This window comes from Sinocyclocheilus grahami, unplaced genomic scaffold, assembly GCF_001515645.1.
Source record: "Sinocyclocheilus grahami isolate Dianchi unplaced genomic scaffold, SAMN03320097.WGS_v1.1 scaffold770.1, whole genome shotgun sequence".
Lineage (NCBI taxonomy): Eukaryota > Metazoa > Chordata > Actinopteri > Cypriniformes > Cyprinidae > Sinocyclocheilus > Sinocyclocheilus grahami.
Genome location: NW_015505949.1, coordinates 276,731 through 297,914, shown reverse-complemented (window position 1 = coordinate 297,914; position 21,184 = coordinate 276,731). Strand labels below are relative to the sequence as shown.

Genomic DNA, 21,184 nt, shown 5'->3' with positions numbered 1-21,184 from the left:
ATATAACTTTTTTATTTTAAAATCAAACAAGCAAGCCCTGTCCAGATTTAAAAAGTAATGCAAAAGTAACGTAACGCATTACTTTCCATAAAAAGTAACTAAGTAACATAATTAGTTACTTTTTTATGGAGTAACGCAATATTGTAATGCATTACTTTTAAAAGTAACTTTCCCCAACACTGATTATATGTTAGTACTACACCGCAACAGAGTCTTCCAAGTTCGGCTTGGCATAGTGTCTTATTTTCAGGATCAAACAGTAGTTTGTGGGCCCCCTAGCGGTGGCAGTTCACTTGCTATTTCGTAGTTCCAACACTTTCAACTACTGACCACTAGAGGGCAGTGCATTCTTGTGTTTTCTCTTCAGGACAGGAGGCGTCTTTGAAAGGAACACTACCTTGCTGCTTATTTCAGTTTATACTTTTTAATACTATGTGAAACAGTATGCATTATGAAACAATAAATGCTTCAAACAACAACATGCTATCAAAATCCTCCTTATGTTGCATGATTAATTCTGCAAACAATATCTAGTTTTAACGTTGGAAATAAAAACTGTTTTGAGACAAAAAGGATGCATAAAGAAAGATGTTAAGGCTGATATTACCTCCAGTTCAATAACCCTGAAAACTGTAGGTCAAGTGCAGCACCTTGTTTTATTGGCTACCCATTTCTGTGCCTCCTGTCCTATGTGTCAGATCATCCAGACATTAATTTTTAATATTCTATTAGTTTGCATTCTATGCACAGAAAACAATATTTATCTTACCATAAAACCGAAAGAGAAGTATGGTTTATTGTATACCATTATAAGTTATATGTTTTGAAAACAACAATCTTAATTCATAAATGTACTCTTCTGTTTTGCTTCACTTAAAAAAAAAAAGCATATCAACATTCATAAATATTGAATTTTAAAAAACTATCAAAAAATAGTACACTTCTCATAACCTTTAGTGGATCTCAAAATACAACTTTTTGTTCCCTCAGAAATCAGAAGCACAACTTCCTTCAAACATTTTCGAACCAAAGAGAAGACTGAATAAAACGGTTTATTCCACAAAAACAATACTGCAACTACCAGTCAAAGATTTGAGCACATCTGCTCAATCTTACTATTTTCCACACTTTAAAATAATGGTTAGGTCAATAAAACTACAAAATAACAAATATGCAAGCATGGGAACACAAACAGAAGTATATGGGAAAAAGTAGTAAGCAAAAAAGGGAAACAACATAAATATCTTACATCTATCGTGCTTTTTCCCCCTCAAAGTCACCACCTTTTGCCTAGATTCTAGCTCTGCATACTCAGGACTACATGATGTGCATCCTGGGCTACTTTTTAAACAATACAGAAGTTCCCACCCTTGTGAAAAATAAATATACTCAAATGTATTTGAAATACATTTATTTCATGCTAAGTATACTACAAATACATTTACATATTTATGTACTTAACTGGTATACGTAAAGTCTGCTAAACTGGAACAACTAATTTTGTACTTAATGCACTTTAATTGTGCAGAAGTAGTGCTGAAGTCCAATTAAAGATGCTGAAGTATATTTGATCGTGCTCAAGTGGAACTAACGCAAGTATACTTCAGCTACACTTGAAATATCTTGCATGTAAAGACCGATCTTATTCAAAGACCATACGATCCTCATCAACAGTGATATTAAAACACATTTTAGGCTTAGAAATGTGCATTGTGCATAAGTAGTACTCCAAATTATAATTGTTATATCAGTAAGTCCCGAGCATATGTCAGTAAATATGTTAATAGATTTGAACGTAGTATTCATACTTAGTATGAAATCAATGTATTTTAAATATATTACTTTCTTAGGGCATGTACATTACTTTTTGGCTACTTTTCATCACTTTCCAGACTAACTTATCCAGTTAGAAAAAAAAGAAAATGTTTATTATTTTCATCTTTGGCATACAACTCTAATTTGTGTCCAAACATTTGACTGATAATAGTGTATATACAGTAAATAACATGCTCCATTACAGATACATACATTTTCTAGCTTTTAAAACAATACTTTTTCAAGTTTTATAAAAGCTACGAAAATATCAGCATATTTCTTGTTGGCCTTTTATGCATTTAGCTAAATAAATACTCTATTTTGCTTAATATTGCACTTCTTTTGGTCAAATAAAGATATTCAGCTCAATAAAGCACAGTGTGCCACAGTTTCTCTCCCCGAGAAACTCGGAGTAAACAGAGAATGAAAGTCTAAAGGCAAATCATGCAACATCTGCAGAAAACACATAAGTAACAGCATTCGGTATGACTAGATCCATTTAGTCATCAAAATCGGGGATGTCATCGTAAGAATACCCACGGTAACCCTTGGAAGCATAATAAGCAATCCGCAGATGATAGAATCCGGGAAGAAAGATCAGTATGCCGATGATGAGAACGGGAATCGTGCGATCTGGGTACTACAACAAGACCATACATTACTGTCTGACATACTGACAGATATTTACAATACGTCAGTTTTGTTTACTCACCATGACATTAATGTATCCTGCCAAAAGAAGGGATCCAACAACAATCAATACAGAGCCAACCAGAAATAGGAACGTTGCCAGGGCAATAGCCTTGTAGGGTACTTTAGGTGGTGTTTTCTTGAACTATAAAACAGTGTTTATTCATTTATGCTACAAACAATACAATTGATATATTTTCCTACATCAGTTTCTCTCACCTGTAGATCAATGTAGCCTTCATCACTATCTGCCAGCCTGGAGTATTTCACCTTATTGTTTGGAGCAGCACTGGCTGTGTTGTTCCGAGTTGCCATCATGATGATGTGTAGGCTTACTGGCACTTGAAGATGATGAAGAGTAGCAAACTATACCGCGATTATCTGAGAGAGTACCCGCTCCTGATGTGGTTTATTGTGCGAGAGCAGAAAGAAAGTTTGAACTTATAATACAGTAACGTTACATGCATCACAGTAGTGCAGTAGAAGGCTCATGTTAGATTTGTATTCTATCATTTTCAGACTGTCATGTTTACTGTCTAAATTCCAGTCTACATTAAAGTTCAAACACAGGGACTTGATAACATTCTGGTGATAGGCTATTGCCTCAAGCTAGGTAATTAATTAATAGCAGCTATTATATAATTAGAATACACATCCAAGAGGTTATTTATACAGACTTGAGTCATAAATCTTGTATTGCTGTTTCCGACTGTATCTGTTTATAGAAGCGGTCATATACTCACCAGATCGTGCCTTTCAAGTAACGTTCTGTATTCTTTCACTAAGAGACGCTTAGTGAATGTATTCTTTCACTAAATAACCAGAGATGCGGGGTAATGTCGTTTCGAGCCGACGGGGTTGATTTTTAACGGCTACTTCCACAGCACTAGAAAAACTTTGCCCGCTTTCCCATGAAAACACTGCTCATCCTTCAGCGGACATTGTTTACTTCCTTATTCCCATTCCAACCTGCGCGCGCAGGAAAGAAGAACCGCGGCAGCCAATAGCAGCTCGTCTTTCTTATGCAAATAGCAGGATATCATTTTAAAGAGGGAAATAAATAAATGACCGTTTTTGCTCTATATATTAAAGAATATTAAATATTAAATCGATTTTAAACAGTACATTAGTCAAATAAATTATAATTACAATTAATAAATGCAGACGTCAAATGTCAGAAAAAACGTGCAAAAAGTGAAATAAATGAATACAAAAAAATAATTTACACTTTATTTTTAATTAATAATTAAAAGTAAAAAAATACAGTGCATATCAGCAAAATATCTGCAAATTAACGAAAACCAATTAATAAATATGAATAATATGTATTTTTGACGGCTAAAAATACTTCAGAGATAAATGTAAGAAAAACCGAAAAAAAACTAACTTTGACTCAGAGTCAAAGCAGGATATCATTTTAAAGAGGGAAATAAATAAATGACCGTTTTTGCTCTATATATTAAAGAATATTAAATATTAAATCGATTTTAAACAGTACATTAGTCAAATAAATTATAATTACAATTAATAAATGCAGACGTCAAATGTCAGAAAAAACGTGCAAAAAGTGAAATAAATGAATACAAAAAAATAATTTACACTTTATTTTTAATTAATAATTAAAAGTAAAAAATACAGTGCATATCAGCAAAATATCTGCAAATTAACGAAAACCAATTAATAAATATGAATAATATGTATTTTTGACGGCTAAAAATACTTCAGAGATAAATGTAAGAAAAACAGAAAAAAAAACTAACTTTGACTCAGAGTCAACCTGCTTTTTCGTGTATCTCAATACTAGATTCAACTGAATAATAATAATAATAACACATTTAAAAATAACTTATAAATGATAATGATACATAAACATTATTATAATTAATAAATTAAATGTCATTATTATTAAAAATACACTATAATTGAATAACCATGTAGGTGTGTGTGTGTGTGTGTACCTGGTATTTATCACGTTATGGGGACCAAATGTCCCCACAAGGATAGTAACACTAGTAAATGTTGACCTTGTGGGGACATTTTTGAGGTCCCCATGAGGAAACAAGTTTATAAATCATACAGAATGAGTTTTTTTGAGAAAGTAAAAATGCACAAAGTTTCCTGTAAGGGGTAGGGTTGGTGTAGGGCAATAGCACATACAGTTTGTACAGTATAAAAAACATTACGCCTATGGAATGTCCCCATAAAACATGGAAACACAACATGTGTGTGTGTGTGTGTGGTGCGCAGGGGTGTCCTTAGGGGGGTGCAACTGGTGCGGTCGCACCGGGCCCCGAGGCGAACGGACCGTGTCAAACCCATCCCCCCTCCCCCCTGTGACATTTATTTAACCATATTTTCCCCAAATAATTTCATTATACATTCATAAACTTTCTGCTAAACTGGCTGTGGGTGTGTAGATGATGCTGTAAACTCTCATATTTTATGTTTTTAATACAGTGAGAATAGCACTATGACAATGTGCTGGTATTTTTGTTTATTCTAATATTCTGTAATGGATTCATTGGATCAGATGCATTTTCTACAGGCCAAGACACTTCTCAGGTGCTAAACCCCATTCATCTGATCTGTTGTTTGTCAGCGTCTAAACGGAGGATTCATTCCTTCCTCATTCTTTATGGTTTGTGCAACTGCTGACGTTGGCTGGCTTCCAAATTTTTGTTTGTTTGTTTAATGATTACATTATATATACTCATCTTTTAAAAGTGAAATTAAAGTATTAGTAGGGGGAGAGTGGGGACAGTTGCAACACTTTTCGTATTTCCTTTAGTTTCTCAGAGACTATTTGCATTAGAAAGCCAACATTTTAATACAATAAAGCAACATCTGTCAGCTACTCACCCACACTAACATGTGTACATATGATAATATACATATACAATTTATACTTCAATAGTCAAATGTTGCAACAGAGCCCACAACAGGATGGTTGCAACAGTCCACAGGGGCAGTTAAAACATTCATTAAAATGTAATTAAATCATTTTGAAATTACTTTATTTTATGTATGCACAGATGTTTTGGTTAATTATTGCAATACATTTGACCTACAAAATATTCATCATGCTAATGGATCTTCGAGAGAAAGTAATGGACAGTTGAAGAAATACAAAGCAACATTCACAGCCACAGACGGGAATGCCATTTCATATAGCCACATAAATCCATAGAGACACGCAACCTTTGGAGAGTCGGAGGACTTTTCTTGTTCTGGTCATAGATTGAGGGCATGGATTATTGTGGAAAGAATTATGAAACAAATCATGCTAATGGATCTTCGAGAGAAAGTAATGGACAGTTGAAGAAATACAAAGCGACATTCACAGCCACAGGCGGGAATGCCATTTCATATAGCCACATAAATCATTTATTTTCTTTGGCTGTGACATTCACTTTCATTACCAAAGCTGACCTTCAGGGACGTCAGTGATCAGTGCTGATGAATTATACTGTTCTCCACCGACTGTTCAAGCAGAAACAAATTGTGCTTAGAAACTTTCATATCAAACCAACACAAGAAGACCTAAGAGGCCCACAAAAAAAGCACTTAAGTTTTAAAATGCACATGGATCAATGACGTGGTGCTTCTTTTTTTTTAGTTCAGATATATTGTTATTCAAAAATGCATCAAAAATGCGATTGATACAGACAATGACTTGAATAAACCTCTTCTAAGAACATTCATCTTTGTCAGTCAAACTAGGTTGTGTAACTGTTTGGAAGTCGCAAAAAATAAGAAATGTTTAAGTAGAAGTCTCAAATTCTTGAAATAAATGCTGTCATAATTAGTTTAAGTAGCAAATTTACAAAAAATTATATATATATATATATATATATATATATATATATATATATATATATATATATATATGTCTTTATACACACTGAAATCATGTTTGAAAACATTTTTGTTTGTTTGTTTAATGATTACATTATATATACTCATCTTTTAAAAGTGAAATTAAAGTATTAGTAGGGGGAGAGTGGGGACAGTTGCAACACTTTTCGTATTTCCTTTAGTTTCTCAGAGACTATTTGCATTAGAAAGCCAACATTTTAATACAATAAAGCAACATCTGTCAGCTACTCACCCACACTAACATGTGTACATATGATAATATACATATACAATTTATACTTCAATAGACAAAGTCAAATGTTGCAACAGAGCCCACAACAGGATGGTTGCAACAGTCCACAGGGGCAGTTAAAACATTCATTAAAATGTAATTAAATCATTTTGAAATTACTTTATTTTATGTGTGCACAGATGTTTTGGTTAATTATTGCAATACATTTGACCTACAAAATATTAATTTGTATGTATGAAAGTGAAGGAAATTAGTCCACCTTAGACTCGAACTCATTTTTAACCCATTTACTTTAATAAAAAAGGAGAGATACCGGACTATTGAAAGGGGTTCTTTATTAATCCATAAAATTACTATTATGTAATGTTATGGGAAGTTTTTACATCAATGTTGTGGTAAGGGACAGCATGTTAGGTTGTTGCAACCGTCCCTACGCTGACAGCCGTGATAAAACTTGGTATAGGCTGTTTGTTAGCTTGACAATATCTTTGACACATACTAGCTATGCCTATTAGAAGCTAAGAAGACACTAATTAAAATGATGAGACTTTACAATGCTTCATGCAAACAACTTAGTATGACACAAAAACAATCTGATCATTAAAAAAATACTTTACCATGAGAGAGAGAGAGAGAGAGAGAGAGAGAGAGAGAGAGAGAGAGAGAGAAGCCTGAGATATTTGCACAAACACTGTTGCATCCCATCAGATTCCTCATTAGACTCGGGTTATTGTTTTATAAAACTCATTCGCTTTTACAGATGTTGCTCTGAATGAAGGTAAGTGCAGTTAATTTTGAGAAGGATATTTATTCTGAAGGAAGACAAAAAAAAACGCAATTTAATGTTTGTTTGAGTGATTGAATGAATATAAATGCGAACGCAGCATGCGACTATTACAGACGCGATTACTATGTTATAAGATCCGGTACCTCATACCTGAAGAGCTGCATGATAATTCATCGATTTCGAGTTCGTTTGAATTGGTATCAATTTGTTTAGTTCAAACTGTATTACTGTTTAGTGTGGCAGTATGTCTAATTTGTGGACAGTTAGTAAAACTAGCAGGCAAGGCAACTTTGACGGGGTAAGTTAAGTTGTCACAGCTGCCATGTCTCAGTCAGGTTGAGTCAAATGTCCAATTACACAAATGCTTGTTTCCTTACACGCTTTCTTAACTCATTTAATCCCCGAATTATCCTAGCTGAGGGAGAACCTTTCACTCTACTCTAAAACTACATCTGCACGTCTTTTCTGAAAAGTTATTCCTGCTCACACACTGAAAGATGGGGAGAAACTCCAGAGTAGCTCAATACGATGAAAAGGAAGTTGCAAACAAAATATTCAGTATTAGGTATATGATAAACCAACATATTTACATATTTATTTTAACTTTTACTGTGTTGCATTTAATGTAAAATAAATACTTTATGATTTTCGTAATGTGAATTATCTGTTGCTTATTCTAAATTGGGCTCACAAATGTGATCACTGACATATGTCTTGTGATAATGATTTATTTTACTACTATATTAATATAGAGCATATAACTCTGTTTGACCTCACTTTAACACAGACATCATCTTTCAGAGGCGCCAAGGTCATGTGACTGTTTTCAGCAGCCATGTATAAATGTTGACATATATTTGTAGTTTGAAGGAATTTGCATTTAGACCTATATAATTACAATACCATCAAATATGTATATATGTTGCATAACTCGTTAATTTATTATTATAATTTTTTTCAAATAACAGTTTCCATTGTGACAACTTCCTCCTTAAATGCCTTTGATTCTAACAAAAATACAGGAAGCCTTTTGGTCGGTCCAGTTTCATAATTTGTCAAACATTACACTATATAATAAAATCATTATTACCCCTCTCATTTTGGGCACAGTATATTTAGCCAGGCTCACCAGATGGATGATAGACTCAAAGTCAGCACACCTGATTACAACAAAACATGACTTTTGTTTAATCATACATTTTATGGTTTGAATGTATACATCTAGGTTTTATTTGTAAGCACAAGGCATATTAATTTCCATGTTGCCGTGGTTTGTTGAAATATTGCTCTTGCCAAGACATTATAGATGTCAGTGTTGCTGTCTGGTTTGTGTATAAACCTTTATATAAATTCCCCAAGCTTTGCTTAGTCAGCTTTAAAGCGTTTTTCCAATATGTTATCTGGCAACGCACCTTATATGTCTTTTCCTAAGGTTTTTGGAGCAGGAACTTCTTAGTTCTGTTTCAGTGAAAGAGATTTGGCCTGTATATAGCTCCTGCAGTTAGTGCATCACACCATATTGACAAAAAGATCATTCCTAAATGGCTTTTGTGAACTGAGGCGCCTAAACATCCGCAGGACACAACTGCTACACCGAAACAATTCACCCAATAGTAACTTGAAGGAACAGGCACTTTTCCATCCCATTACTTATTGCAGAGGGGTTAAGAATCAGTCGCATTGAGCTAAAGACATAATTGGTTCGTAGCCAGATATTGAGACATTTTTATGATAATATCTGTATTTTATCCGAATTGTGATTTGTAAGTGCCTCAAAATAATATATACTGAAAATTAACAACTTTCAATTGTGATCACTTCGCTGACTGCAAACGAAAACAGACATACATTGCAACAATCGCAATTCTCAAAATGAAACAAGAATCTATGGTTCCTTCTAATGAATCAGTGAATCAGTCTGAACAGAACACAATGGCTAAATTCAGAAATGCACACTGCTCTTACTGTAGATATAACAGTTGAAGAAGAACAGCAGGCTACTCGAGCAAACAACTGTTACTGTTTTATTTGGAAAGCAACGTTAAAATGCTAATTCATTAGGTTAATGAAACTTAAATCACTTTAGTTACTTATTGGATGTTTATGTTAACTTGTTGTAATGAACATCCACTGGAGGCAGGTTGAATGAGATCCCATGTGCAGTTTAATAAAATCCAAAAGTGAGCAGAAACACAATGAACAAGACTTGGCAAAAACATGAACAAACTCACCAAACAGTAGATTACACGGGCAAAGCTAGACAAGAGACAATGGCATTGGCAACATGAGGGCTATATATACAGTATATAGCAAACCAAATGGGTCACATGACACAATCCAAACAATGAGAAACAAGACACATGTCTAAAACAACCAATCACAACATGACACATTGACTGAGGGACATAACAATGACAAGAACTAAGACAAGAAACTTAAACCCAAAAACCAACAAAACACTTGTAGTTAAAGATACATATCCATAACAGGGTTGCATAAAAAAGATAAACAAGTTGGGAAAAATAGCATTGGTTTTTTGGTTGAGCAAGTTAGCATGTGAGGGTTGGTGCAAAAACAAAATCCTGTCAGAAACATTGCTTATAATCTGTATTTTTTTTCTTTTTAAGGTTGCAAGATCAGGAATAAAAACTATGATGGCTAATGGCTGATATCAAAAGAGATACCTGAGAAGATGAAATGTCAGTCAAATGTCTTCACTTGTGACTGACAGGCTACTAAAGTGTGTTTGTGTTGAAACCACAAGCATATTAAAAGTCATGGATGGTTATCATCTGCACAGCATGTCCGCTAATCAATCATAACTTGCACATAGGGACTCTCACATCATGACCAACATGCTTCCAGCAGAAGATAACATAAGTTTAATAATTTTTCCTGAGAACTGTCCCAACTGCACTGCCATACCTGCGTTTGACATAGACATCACTAAGACACTGGCTCTGGGCCTGGTGCTGATGCTCTTTATAATATTCGGTGTGATGGGCAACATCCTAGTCATCCTCTCCGTGGTGTGCCATCACCATCTCCGTTCCGTGACGCATTATTTTATCGCCAATCTGGCCGTTGCAGACCTACTTCTGAGCTCCATGGTGCTCCCGTTTTCCGCCGCATCTGAAGCCTTGGGCCGTTGGGTGTTCGGCCATCATTTATGTAACGCCTGGACTGCACTTGACGTGCTATGCTGCACGGCATCCATCCTCAGTCTCTGCGTGATCTCTGTGGATCGCTTCATGGCCGTCAGTTACCCGCTGCGGTACCCTTCCATGGCTACAGGTCGAAGGGCACTGGCGGCAGTGGTGGCTCTATGGGCTCTTTCGGCTGCCATCTCCGTCGGCCCGCTGTTCGGATGGAGGGAGCCCATGCCTGAGGACGAGTCGGTGTGCAGAGTGAATGAAGAGCCGGGATATGCCATCTTCTCCGCTGCATGCTCCTTCTACGTGCCATTGATGGTGATTTTGGTAATGTACTGCAGAGTGTATGTGGTGGCCCGGCAAAAGACTCGTTCCATGAGGAAGGGCTGGCAGACGAATGGGTTAAATGAGCACGGAGTGACCCTGCGGATCCACTGTCGCAACGCCCAGCATGCCGCTGGGAAGGAGAAAGCAGTACACTCGAAGAACTCGCGCTTCGCCTTCATGCGTCTGCTTAAGTTCTCCCAGGAAAAGAAGGCGGCCAAGACGCTGGGGATTGTGGTGGGATGTTTTGTGCTCTGCTGGCTGCCTTTTTTCCTAGTGCTGCCCATAAGTGAGTATAAACTAAACGTTTTTGTGAACACAGCAAAGCCCATCCAAAACAAACAAACAATAAAATACAATTTGAATTCAGATAATAATTTTTTTTTATGTTATTTTATAAATGTACAATATTAATTGCACACCACAGTTGCACCACATAACATTTTCCAACCTGAACAAACATGTTTTTTGTCATAAAATAATAAATTATCTAATATTATTCAGTGACCTTTTGTTTTGTTTTGCTTTTTGTTTAATATCGTGCGTGTTGTGTTGTTTTTGTTTAGGCCTGTTTTTGTTTGTTTGTTTTTGGTCACGCTACACAACTTTTATTACTTTAAACAAAAGTAAATATTACTTTTGTTTTTAGTAGAAAAATGATAGAATATAATGGCAAATTATTTAAGGTTTGGTTGTGCCAGTTTGAATGTGAAAGTGCGAATGAGTTTTGAGAGCTACTGGTTAGTAGCTTGTGTTGTGTTGTTTGTTTTGCTTTTGTTTGTTTTGTTTCTCTACATTTTGGTCACACCACACAATTTTTATTTCATTTTTAATTTTTTTTTTTATTATTAGTTTTGTTTTTCTTTAAAATGATGATAAAATATTTAAGAGCTACTGCAGAGGGGAGCTTATTGTAAATATAAACAGCCACAAATGAGATTTGAATAGCTTAAATTTCGGTCTGTTCCTCATACAAATCTATTGTACACCTTCAGCAGAAATATAGTGCATGAGTGTCATTTTGGCTGTTTCCTCCTCATTCATTTTAATTTCTCAGAAAACATCCAGAAGAAAGTAAGCTGGATTTGTAACGACATGAGGGCGAGTAAACGATGACCAAGTTTTGTTGAACCTTTAACAGCAATAACTCAAAGAACATACTGCTCTAAATATTTCGTTAAATTAAACGCGGTATGTGAGCGTATTTGATAGACACACTCTGTTTTCAAGCGAAACACATTACATTTATTTTCTGATGTTTATTCTCACCCATGTTTCCAAACGACTCGATGTTCTCCCACAATATGCCTCTGTGCATAAACAACATTGACATAATCCTTGCTGGGCCTTTTAGATTGCATTTAAATGAGCTTGTTTACAACAAAAGAATGAATTATGAAAGAAAGAAAGAAAGAAAGAAAGAAAGTATTGCAGTCTGTTTCAACCTAGAACAGAGGCTTTTAACAGCAGCCCTAGTTCAGAAAACCATCTTTTCTGTGGATTCCACATGTGTTTGCAGGCAAATCATTTGAACTTTGATGGAAATACAGCTTATTTAACGACATGTGTGTTTAGTAATTGGACAGCTAAGACGCAATGAGTCAGTCATTTGTGCATCCGATTCAAAGCTTTCAAAATACTGGAAGGAAATGTGCACATCAAAGCAAAGCCTTTGAAAATATGAAACATCCAAAACCATTTGACCCTCCGTCTTGGGGTGACTTTATGAATGATGGAGGTCTCTTGCTCCATATAGTAATTTTGTCATTTCATTCTTTCCGTGTCTCCAAAGGCTCCATCTTCCCATCCCATAGACCCCCGGACACTGTCTTCAAAATTACTTTCTGGCTTGGCTACTTAAATAGCTGCCTCAACCCCATCATCTACCCGTGCTTCAGTCAGGAGTTCAAGAAGGCCTTCCAGAACGTTCTCCGTGGCCACTGCCTCAGCAGAACACACAGGATCTGGAGCCCTCCGGTCTCTGCTCGGGACCCTATGCATGGCCCCAAATCTCCACAGGGTTTCCCATCTACATCTACTGACTCCTGGAGGCCTACTAATGCATCGCCTACCGCGGATTGGAACTCATTTACTGCACATAGCAACAGTGCTCTGAATGCAACTGAAACATCTCTGACAATGAAAGTTCATCAGGTTTCCATATGCAAGATGGACGGTGAGGCTGTATGAAATGTTTTTGAAAGAATAAAAGATAGCTTTTCAAAGGAGTTTACAAAGACAAGGTTGTGAGCCTGGAACACCAATGACCAGAGATCTGGCTAATTCTCGTTTACAGGAGCACCACCTTGTGGCAACATCTATAATACGCATCTGCACTTTTGTGAAGTTTAACTGTGAGGATTCATACTTTGGAATGTAAAAAAAGCCACACACACACACAAAAAAACACTTGGTAATGAAATGATTGTGGACAGAACCAATAACTTTTTTTTTTTTTGTAAGGTCTTCAAAACTTGTGCAAATACAAATACACTCCAAGAAAAGTCCAATATACTGTGGTATGAAGGTTGAAGTATGAAGATTATTTACATGTGTTTGTCCCATATTTTGAATTACGCACTGCATTGTATTGTTTTTTAGAGTTGAAGGAAATGTCTGTAAACTGAACAGAAATTGAACTGGTAATTTTCTGCCGAAACGGTATTCATTTTTCTACATTTTTTTTCTAAGAGTGTACAATGGGGTCCAAAAGCTGTGGAAACACTTGTGTTTTGTAATATTTTTCCTATAATCTTAGAAAATAGTACATTTATACCTCAAAATAGACATTAGATTTAAATATATGTATGTGTATGTATAGTTCAAATATCATAAATCTCATGATGATGATCACATTTGATGATATAATGATAACAGACTATTAAAGGATTCAGTATGTGTTAGTAAGATGCATTAGTCTACTTAATTCTGGTTTCCTGATTCAAAATTATTTTTATGTAAATTGTACAAATGGCTGAAGTTTAAGAACAGAGAAGAGAAAATGTCTTTTTTTCCCCCTTTTATTAATTTCCCTTTTTTTTCTCCATCACCATCCAAGGGATTTGACACTTTTAAAAGCAAGCAAACATCCTCAAACAGCACAGCCAACAGAATAAACACCAGCACACAACACGTTCACTTCTGGATTGGGGAAAGAGAGGGTTTGGGATTATAAATCATTGGCAATCTCAGATTGAATGACCTTTCAGTGCATCTGCATTTTACATAGATTACATACCACACGTAGAAGAACATAGCAAGCGTACATAGCAAAGCATGTGTGTGTGTGTGTAGTATTAGTGCCAACAGCTGCTCTGGGATCAGAGGAAATGCTTAAGGCATGTTTCATTTGAACTCTTGCATATGATGTCTCGATAAGGAAAAGACAAGGAAATCTCACATAGGACAATTCTGTTCTCAATGTATGCCATATACTCACAACAACTTCAATTAAATGAAATATGTTTGGCTCGTTTTAGACCTATTTAAAATAAAAAGTAAAGTAATCATATTTATCTTAGAAGCAAGATTGTGGAGAAATGCACATATGAATTAAATGTATACCTTAACCATTCTGATTTCCTTCTCAATAATCAATTCTGTTCTCAATGTATGCCATATACTCACAACAACTTCAATTAAATGAAATATCTGAACATGTTTGGCTCGTTTTAGACCTATTTAAAATAAAAAGTAAAGTAATCATATTTATCTTAGAAGCAAGATTGTGGAGAAATGCACATATGAATTAAATGTATACCTTAACCATTCTGATTTCCTTCTCAATAAGTTGGGTAGGCTACTGTATATCAGTTGAAATGATCCAGCCATTCAATGTTGTTTTAATAGCACCAGCCCCAGAAGGGTTGCTAAGGGCATGCTTCTGATGTGTAATGTGTTGCCATGACAAATAAGAGTCAGATCCTGTTGACCAGCAGGGACAGTCGTCATAGGAACAGTGGAAAAGCAATGAGGTCAACCCTGTCGTTGCGTTGGAATGAATCGCTTGTGTGTGTGTTGTTGTTTCTCTGTGTTGAGTCGCAGAGGAAAAGACAAGCAACGTATGATGTTACAGGCCAAGATTTTGCCGATGTTCAAGAGGGAAAAGAAAACAGCTGGAGGACGGGTTTACTAAATGAAAAACAGACTACAAAAACGTCCCGCCGTTGCTAATCCATAGTGAGATTTAAGCAAGGCACAGTGAAACCAGTTAAAGCCTTTTTATTACTATTTTAACTTACTATGCCTTCTTTGCCTGAGATGAACGCTTTAGCACGGTCCACAAAATGTGGATTATCGTTTCTTTAAGAGTTTTGTGGCGATATCTACATGCTAGTGTACTCATAAATGTTGGCAGATTTAAAACGTCTTTCTCCTAACTGCAAACGAACCAAAAATATTGATGACTCATCTTGTACTACACAGATTTTTATCCAATCAAATGCTCTCTACAGTGACAGTGTCCCTCCCTCAATTCCACAGCCGACTAGCATTAGCAAATACCATAATAAATGACTGACATAGCCTACCTAAAGCCTGGTTCTTTTAAAAGAGATGATCCCAGTGTGTCCTGTCCAAACTTCTAGTTTCAAAAGGAAATGTGTCAAACACAGGAGAAGAAACCGGACACTGTGCTAGCTGTATTAGCTAAACTTAGAGTACTAGCTGCTCAATGCATTGCCCTTTGGGTTTTTATGGCATATTTTTCAGGTTTCCAGACCAACTTGGAAGAAAAACAAACAGATTAACAATTTCTCATTCATTCGTTGATAAAATACAATAATATGGAGCTGCCACAGGCACAGTTGTTGAAAATCACCTTTAACCTTTAACTTTTATTTATATGATATTATTACAGGATGCAGCATATTACCACGGCACTAAAATGGATGTCGACATTAAAAATGGCGCTGTGATAACTCATACTTTAAAAAGCACTATGACGAGTTAAGAGAAAAATCTGGCACCTTTGTATCGGTTAACCGGCTATTTGACATTTAACAGCCTTGGAGTTGTTTTCGAACAAAAAACATGAACAAGCTCTAGTAGAAGTACTCAATGTGATCAGTACATCTCAGACACAGCTTGGAGTTAAAGATACAAAAAAGACACATTAGCGTAAGGTTTGCGATATCACATTTGTTGACATAGAAAGTAGCGACACAGTCACTCAATACCATAAAATCTCATGACTCACACGGCACATTTGTTTTGTGCTGCGACCAAACTTACAGAAATATATATCTGGGGGTTACTCTTAGTCCAAAGTATACTTAGTACGCGTGGAGCCCAATTTTTGTAATCACATTCATTTAGCTCACACATGCACATTCACACTAATTAATTTGTCCACAAGGGGACAACATGTCTAGTTTTTAGTAAATTTTTAGTCCGCATGTATCGAGTTTGCGCACGCTATCAAATGAAATATACTTTGAAAGGCAACATGTTTGGCTGTAAACATATGCCAAGTGTTCACGTCATCACTTAAGTGTGGGCTTTAGTGCATTTGGAAATTGCTACCAATTTCAAATATTGCACAGCATTTTCTTAAGCTAACTGTGGAAACTAAAAAGAAATTGTGACTTTTTCTGTCAATTTCTGAGAAAAAAAAAGTCTTGCAAGAAATAAACTCAGAATTCTGACTTTCTTGCAATTCCGCACTCTAAAAAATGCTGGGTTAAAAAGGGACAAACCCAGCTATTGGGTTGTTTTGACCCAGCTATTGGGATGTTTTGAACCCAACCGCTGGGTCAAAACAACCCAATAGCTGGGTTTGTCCCTTTTTAACCCAGCATTTTTTAGAGTGCGAGTTTACATCTTGCAATCGAGTTTATATATATATATATATCGCAATTCTGATTTTCCCCCCCCAAAAAATTCTGATTTACATCTCACAATTCTGTTGTTTTTTTTGTATGGAATAACTATAATACTATTTACTATTTTAATAATAATAAATTACAACTTTATTTTTTTTATTCTCAGAATTATCTGAAAAAAGAATTGTAAGATATATATATATATAGGAAAAAAGTTCGAATTATGAGATAAAAAGTCGCAGTTACCTTTTTATTTTTTTTATCCCGTGACGGAAACAACCTTCCATAGATAACACCTTTTAAGTTCTCAATAGTCCTCACAGTAGCTAAACAGCTCACTATTTTTCATGGCCAAATACAACCTTGACTTTATCCTCTTCTTAGCCTTTGGGTATTAAAGCAGCATGTGCGAAAAAAAAAGAGTTTGAGGCCAGAACAAGCAAGGTTTCCAGCTAGAATCATTAGTGGTCCTCTCTTATTTTCTCCAACATTGCTAAGCTGCTTGTTTTTACATGCGGTTTCTTCTTCAGTAACATTAACAGTGTTAATTACACATCTCTGGTTGTGAAACAACACATGGTTTTTAATCAGCGACCACTGGAAAAGCTTTCTTTTATTGACTGGTACAGAAATGATCGCATCGAATGCCACGGAAAGGGCACGGGCGGAATACGGTCAGTTGTTCATAATGATGTAAACTGCTTGTTTGAGTAAAAAAAAAACGTAATAAACGATTCCCAAAAATAAAGACATTCCTGATGTAGTAGACTTAAAAGTCTTAATAGACTTTTAGCCACAAACAATGACACAAGAAGCCCAGTACTCTAACCACTGCCTTGTCAATAAGTAACAATGACAAACAGCTTCTCTAATACACACACTTGATCCCTCTGATTTCAAAAAGCAAATAAAGTTAAATACAAAAATAATAACATGACTCGTGGTGGGTCGAAAGTACAGTATAAAAATTATACAATCAGAAGTGCTCAAATGTGGATGTTACATTTTTTCCTTCTCTCTTCACATGAGGCAAATGCTTTTTTCTCTAGATGTCTCCTTTAGGAAGTGGTGCAAGGTTGGGAAAAGAAAAACAAGGGAATCGGGATGGAGCTCAGGGGTTGGGAGACTAGGGAGTGGAGAATCATAGGCCCTGTTCTTGATGTGACACGGTGGTCTCAGCAAACACCTCCGTTATAGACATCCCTCCCCCCCAACCCCCTATTCTCCTGTCGGCTGAAGGAGGGCATCTAGCCCAGGCTGGTGATGTTGGTCCTGCCACCAGGGGGCGCAACAATGCGCTGGGTGTTGCGGCGGGGGATGTTGTCGTCAATCTGAGCACCTGAAATAAGACAAATCAAATATTTAAACATGATGAACATTCCTGTGAAAGTGTTCAAAACGGTTCACAATAGATTAATGTGAATAGGGCTCGGTTAGGGTTAGGGTAAAACCAAATTGATTTTATTTTTCAGCTTGTTGATGTTAATACACTCAAAGACTCATCTCCTGAGCCACTGCACAAAGGAACAAAATGTAACCAATACAATACGTCAGTGCAAATATTAATAAAGCTCAAATAGTCTTCAGTTTACACATCTGTTATAGGCTAAATTTACACTAGTGCGTGTTCGTTTTAAAACGCATAGCTCAGACAGACTCATCATTTCTATTAATTTTCCACTGATTTACTGATGAGCATTAGCAGCTTCCAGCACTGTTTGTCTGTGTTCTCTCTTCCATGATTGCTGTTCTGACTTATTGGCTCGCTGACGTTGATGAGATTAATCCCTTAGTTATTGAAATTTGGTACCGAACGACGAGAAGTTTTTCGATACTCGATGGTACGGAGGCAATTCGGTCGGTGCCTAAAAAGTATCGAACTCGATACCCAGCCCTAAATGTAAATGATATAAAAACAACAAAATCTCTCAATAATATTACATTTCTGACTAGTACTAAGCAAATAAAAAGAATATTTTTTTATTTAATAATATTTATTATTTATATATATTTATACATTTAATTTATATATAAATATATATATCTTTTTTAATCTCTAATATCAGCCTATATGGTAATGAAATATCATGCATCTCTATTGATTTTTAGTCTATATTCTAAACTGCTCACCGGAGAGGCTGAAGCCGGACTGGTGCAGGTTGCGGACCGGTTGATCGGGCTGCTTGGCAGGAGAGGTTTTGGCAGAGGAAGCAGGGGTCATAGCTTTGGGCGTCACTGAGACTTCACAGACCGGCCCGTCGTAGAGACCCCGTGGGACGCCCCTCAGTTCAGCCAGCTACAAAACAACAGTGCGTGATAATATTAATAAAACAGCTAATCTGATAACCTCAAACATTTAGAAAACTACAAACAGTAAGTTTTAATGCAGAAAGAAAACACTTAATAGGCATTAATTGACAAGTATATTAAAAGGCATGAAAATTGAATTTATGAATAAGTATATTTACAGAATAAATGGGTAATCTATTTATTTATTTTTGGATAACAAACACACACACACACACACACACACACATACACACATACAGTATATATATATATACTGTATATATAAAATCAGTATTCTATGAAAAAAAATGAAAATGATAATAATAAAAAATTATACTCTATAATAAAACTAATAACATTCTATATAAAAACAAATTATAATATTTAAAAAATCTTACAATAATAATAAACAATAATACGCTGAGAAACGTGATAGGCATTAATTGACATTTATATTAATAAGTAATGAGCATGAAAACAAAAAATATAGTATTATAGAATATTTTTTGAATAATAGTCTATAAAAATAAACATCAATATTCAATAATAATAATAATGATAAAAAATAAATAAAAGTAATATTCTATAAAAAATCTATAAAATAACAAATGGTAATATTTTGTGATTATTTTATTTATAAAATCTAAAAACAACAACTATAATAAACTAAAATAAACTGAAAATGTATATGTATATGTATATTTTAAACCAGTATTGCATAGAACAAAAATATAAATAATAGTAATAGTAGTATTCTATAAAAATTATATTTTAATATTCAAAAACATTTGATAATAATACTAGTAATAATAATCAATATCACAATATGGTCACTAATCGATTGTGTATCCATAAACTTCAGATTAGAAAACCTGATCAAATAAAGGAAGTTGAATGCATAACTCACCCTGCTGCGAGCCTTTATCCTCTTGTAGACATAGTCAGGGAAGGGCTTGCGGGTCACGTAGCGGCCAGATCCCTCAGTGGTGTGGAGGTTCCCATCCTCCAGCACGATCTTTCCCTGGCTGATGACCACCAGAGGCGACCCACGCACCTCAGTGCCCTCGAAGATGTTGTACTCCACCGCCTGGAAAACAAGAAGCAACAACATGAACCTAATGTCGATTTACAAACATTTCCAATGTGTAACATTTTATAAGCTTTCGATGGTTATGAAGCAAGAAATCATTGCACAAACAATCCAGATCTCTTCCACATAATGAAGCATGATATTCTGGTGGAAATGGAAGTGATGTCCCGTTGGAAATCATTATTGATCCTTTCAGACAGCTATTTAAACAATATGTTGAGGACAAGTTGTCAGAACCCAGACCAGTTTAGAAATACAGTACAAACAAGGAATGTTGGAAATGAGAGGGAGTGAATGAGGGAGGAGGTATATTAAAGTATACAGGGTGTGTGTGTGTGTGTGTGTGTGTGTGCTGGCAAAAGTGTGACCACCCTTCTAAATGCTACTGGCGCTTTGCTAAAAGCAATACAGTATGTCCCACAAGACCTAAAAACAGCATGAGGTTATTCAGTGAGTCTGATAATCAACACACACACATGCTCACACACCTACTGATTAGCCACAGTTCTGAATGTAAAACAACTGTTTTCTTAACTTCTTTACTTGAGAACCGGAATTGTGTTGTAAATATTAAGACATAAAAGTTTATTAAGCTCACAAAGGCTGCATGTATTTGATAAAAAATACAGTAAAAAAAGCAATATTGTGAAATATTATAGCAATTTAAAATAACTATTTTCTAATTCAATATATTTTGAAATGTAATTTATTCCTTGATACAAAGCATCAATAATTTTTTATTACTCATAAATTTTTCATGAATTTTCATGAATTTTCTTCTAATATGCTGCTCAAGAAACATTTATTAGTATTATTATCAGTGTTGAAAACTGTTTTTTTCTGCTTAATATTTTTGTGGACACTGTGATACATTCTTTTGTAACGATGTAAAAATCCTTACTGTCACTTTTGATCCATTTAATGCATCCTTGCTTAAAAGTAAAGGTCTCTTTTAAAATATTTTTAGTGATATCACATATTTTCTGTTTTATTAATTGCAAACCCACTTTTCTTGTCTAAAGCATAATTCGTACAGTATTTAGTGAGGTTTACACTTAAGGGGGAATATTTGCATATGGGATAAAAACAAGCCCATATATATATATA

At 35.3% G+C, this 21,184-nt stretch overlaps 3 protein-coding genes across 4 annotated transcripts in view; 1 reads left to right on the top strand and 2 right to left on the bottom strand.

Annotated features, from left to right (window-relative positions):
- Window positions 1–1,763: 1,763 nt before the first annotated feature.
- Window positions 1,764–3,446, bottom strand: tmem230a (transmembrane protein 230a). Its single transcript, XM_016245839.1, has 4 exons — window positions 3,249–3,446; window positions 2,725–2,904; window positions 2,528–2,650; window positions 1,764–2,455 (listed from the first exon to the last, which is right to left on the bottom strand). The coding sequence occupies exons 2-4, from the start codon at window positions 2,821–2,823 to the stop codon at window positions 2,315–2,317; spliced, it is 363 nt and encodes a 120-aa protein (XP_016101325.1). The 5' UTR covers window positions 2,824–2,904; window positions 3,249–3,446; the 3' UTR covers window positions 1,764–2,314.
- Window positions 3,447–10,166: 6,720 nt separating this feature from the next.
- LOC107561387 (alpha-1A adrenergic receptor-like) lies at window positions 10,167–13,066 on the top strand. The gene is made up of 2 exons (XM_016245832.1): window positions 10,167–11,165; window positions 12,669–13,066. Exons 1-2 carry the CDS (start codon window positions 10,247–10,249, stop codon window positions 13,064–13,066), a joined length of 1,317 nt encoding a protein of 438 aa, XP_016101318.1. The 5' UTR covers window positions 10,167–10,246.
- A 3,885-nt stretch (window positions 13,067–16,951) lies between these two features.
- Window positions 16,952–21,184, bottom strand: part of LOC107561401 (dihydropyrimidinase-related protein 2) — a 26,636-nt gene continuing 22,403 nt past the window's right edge. For both annotated transcript variants that reach the window (XM_016245843.1, XM_016245844.1), the window contains 3 exons: window positions 19,895–20,074; window positions 18,829–18,994; window positions 16,952–18,037 (listed from right to left, as the gene is read on the bottom strand). In XM_016245843.1, coding sequence (XP_016101329.1) covers window positions 17,946–18,037; window positions 18,829–18,994; window positions 19,895–20,074 — 438 coding nt within the window. In that variant the 3' untranslated portion in view covers window positions 16,952–17,945. The remainder of the gene's footprint in view (window positions 18,038–18,828; window positions 18,995–19,894; window positions 20,075–21,184) is intronic.

Bases quoted from the DNA above. Each gene is read 5' to 3' on its own strand.
- tmem230a (XM_016245839.1), bottom strand. From the start codon at position 2,823: ATGATGGCAACTCGGAACAACACAGCCAGTGCTGCTCCAAACAATAAG. The intron at 2,651-2,724 runs GTGAGAGAAACT...ACTGTTTTATAG, and splicing joins AAGGCTACATTGATCTACAG to TTCAAGAAAACACCACCTAA. The intron at 2,456-2,527 runs GTGAGTAAACAA...GTCTTGTTGTAG, and splicing joins CAGGATACATTAATGTCATG to TACCCAGATCGCACGATTCC.
- LOC107561387 (XM_016245832.1), top strand. From the start codon at position 10,247: ATGACCAACATGCTTCCAGCAGAAGATAACATAAGTTTAATAATTTTT. The intron at 11,166-12,668 runs GTGAGTATAAAC...GTGTCTCCAAAG, and splicing joins TTTCCTAGTGCTGCCCATAA to GCTCCATCTTCCCATCCCAT.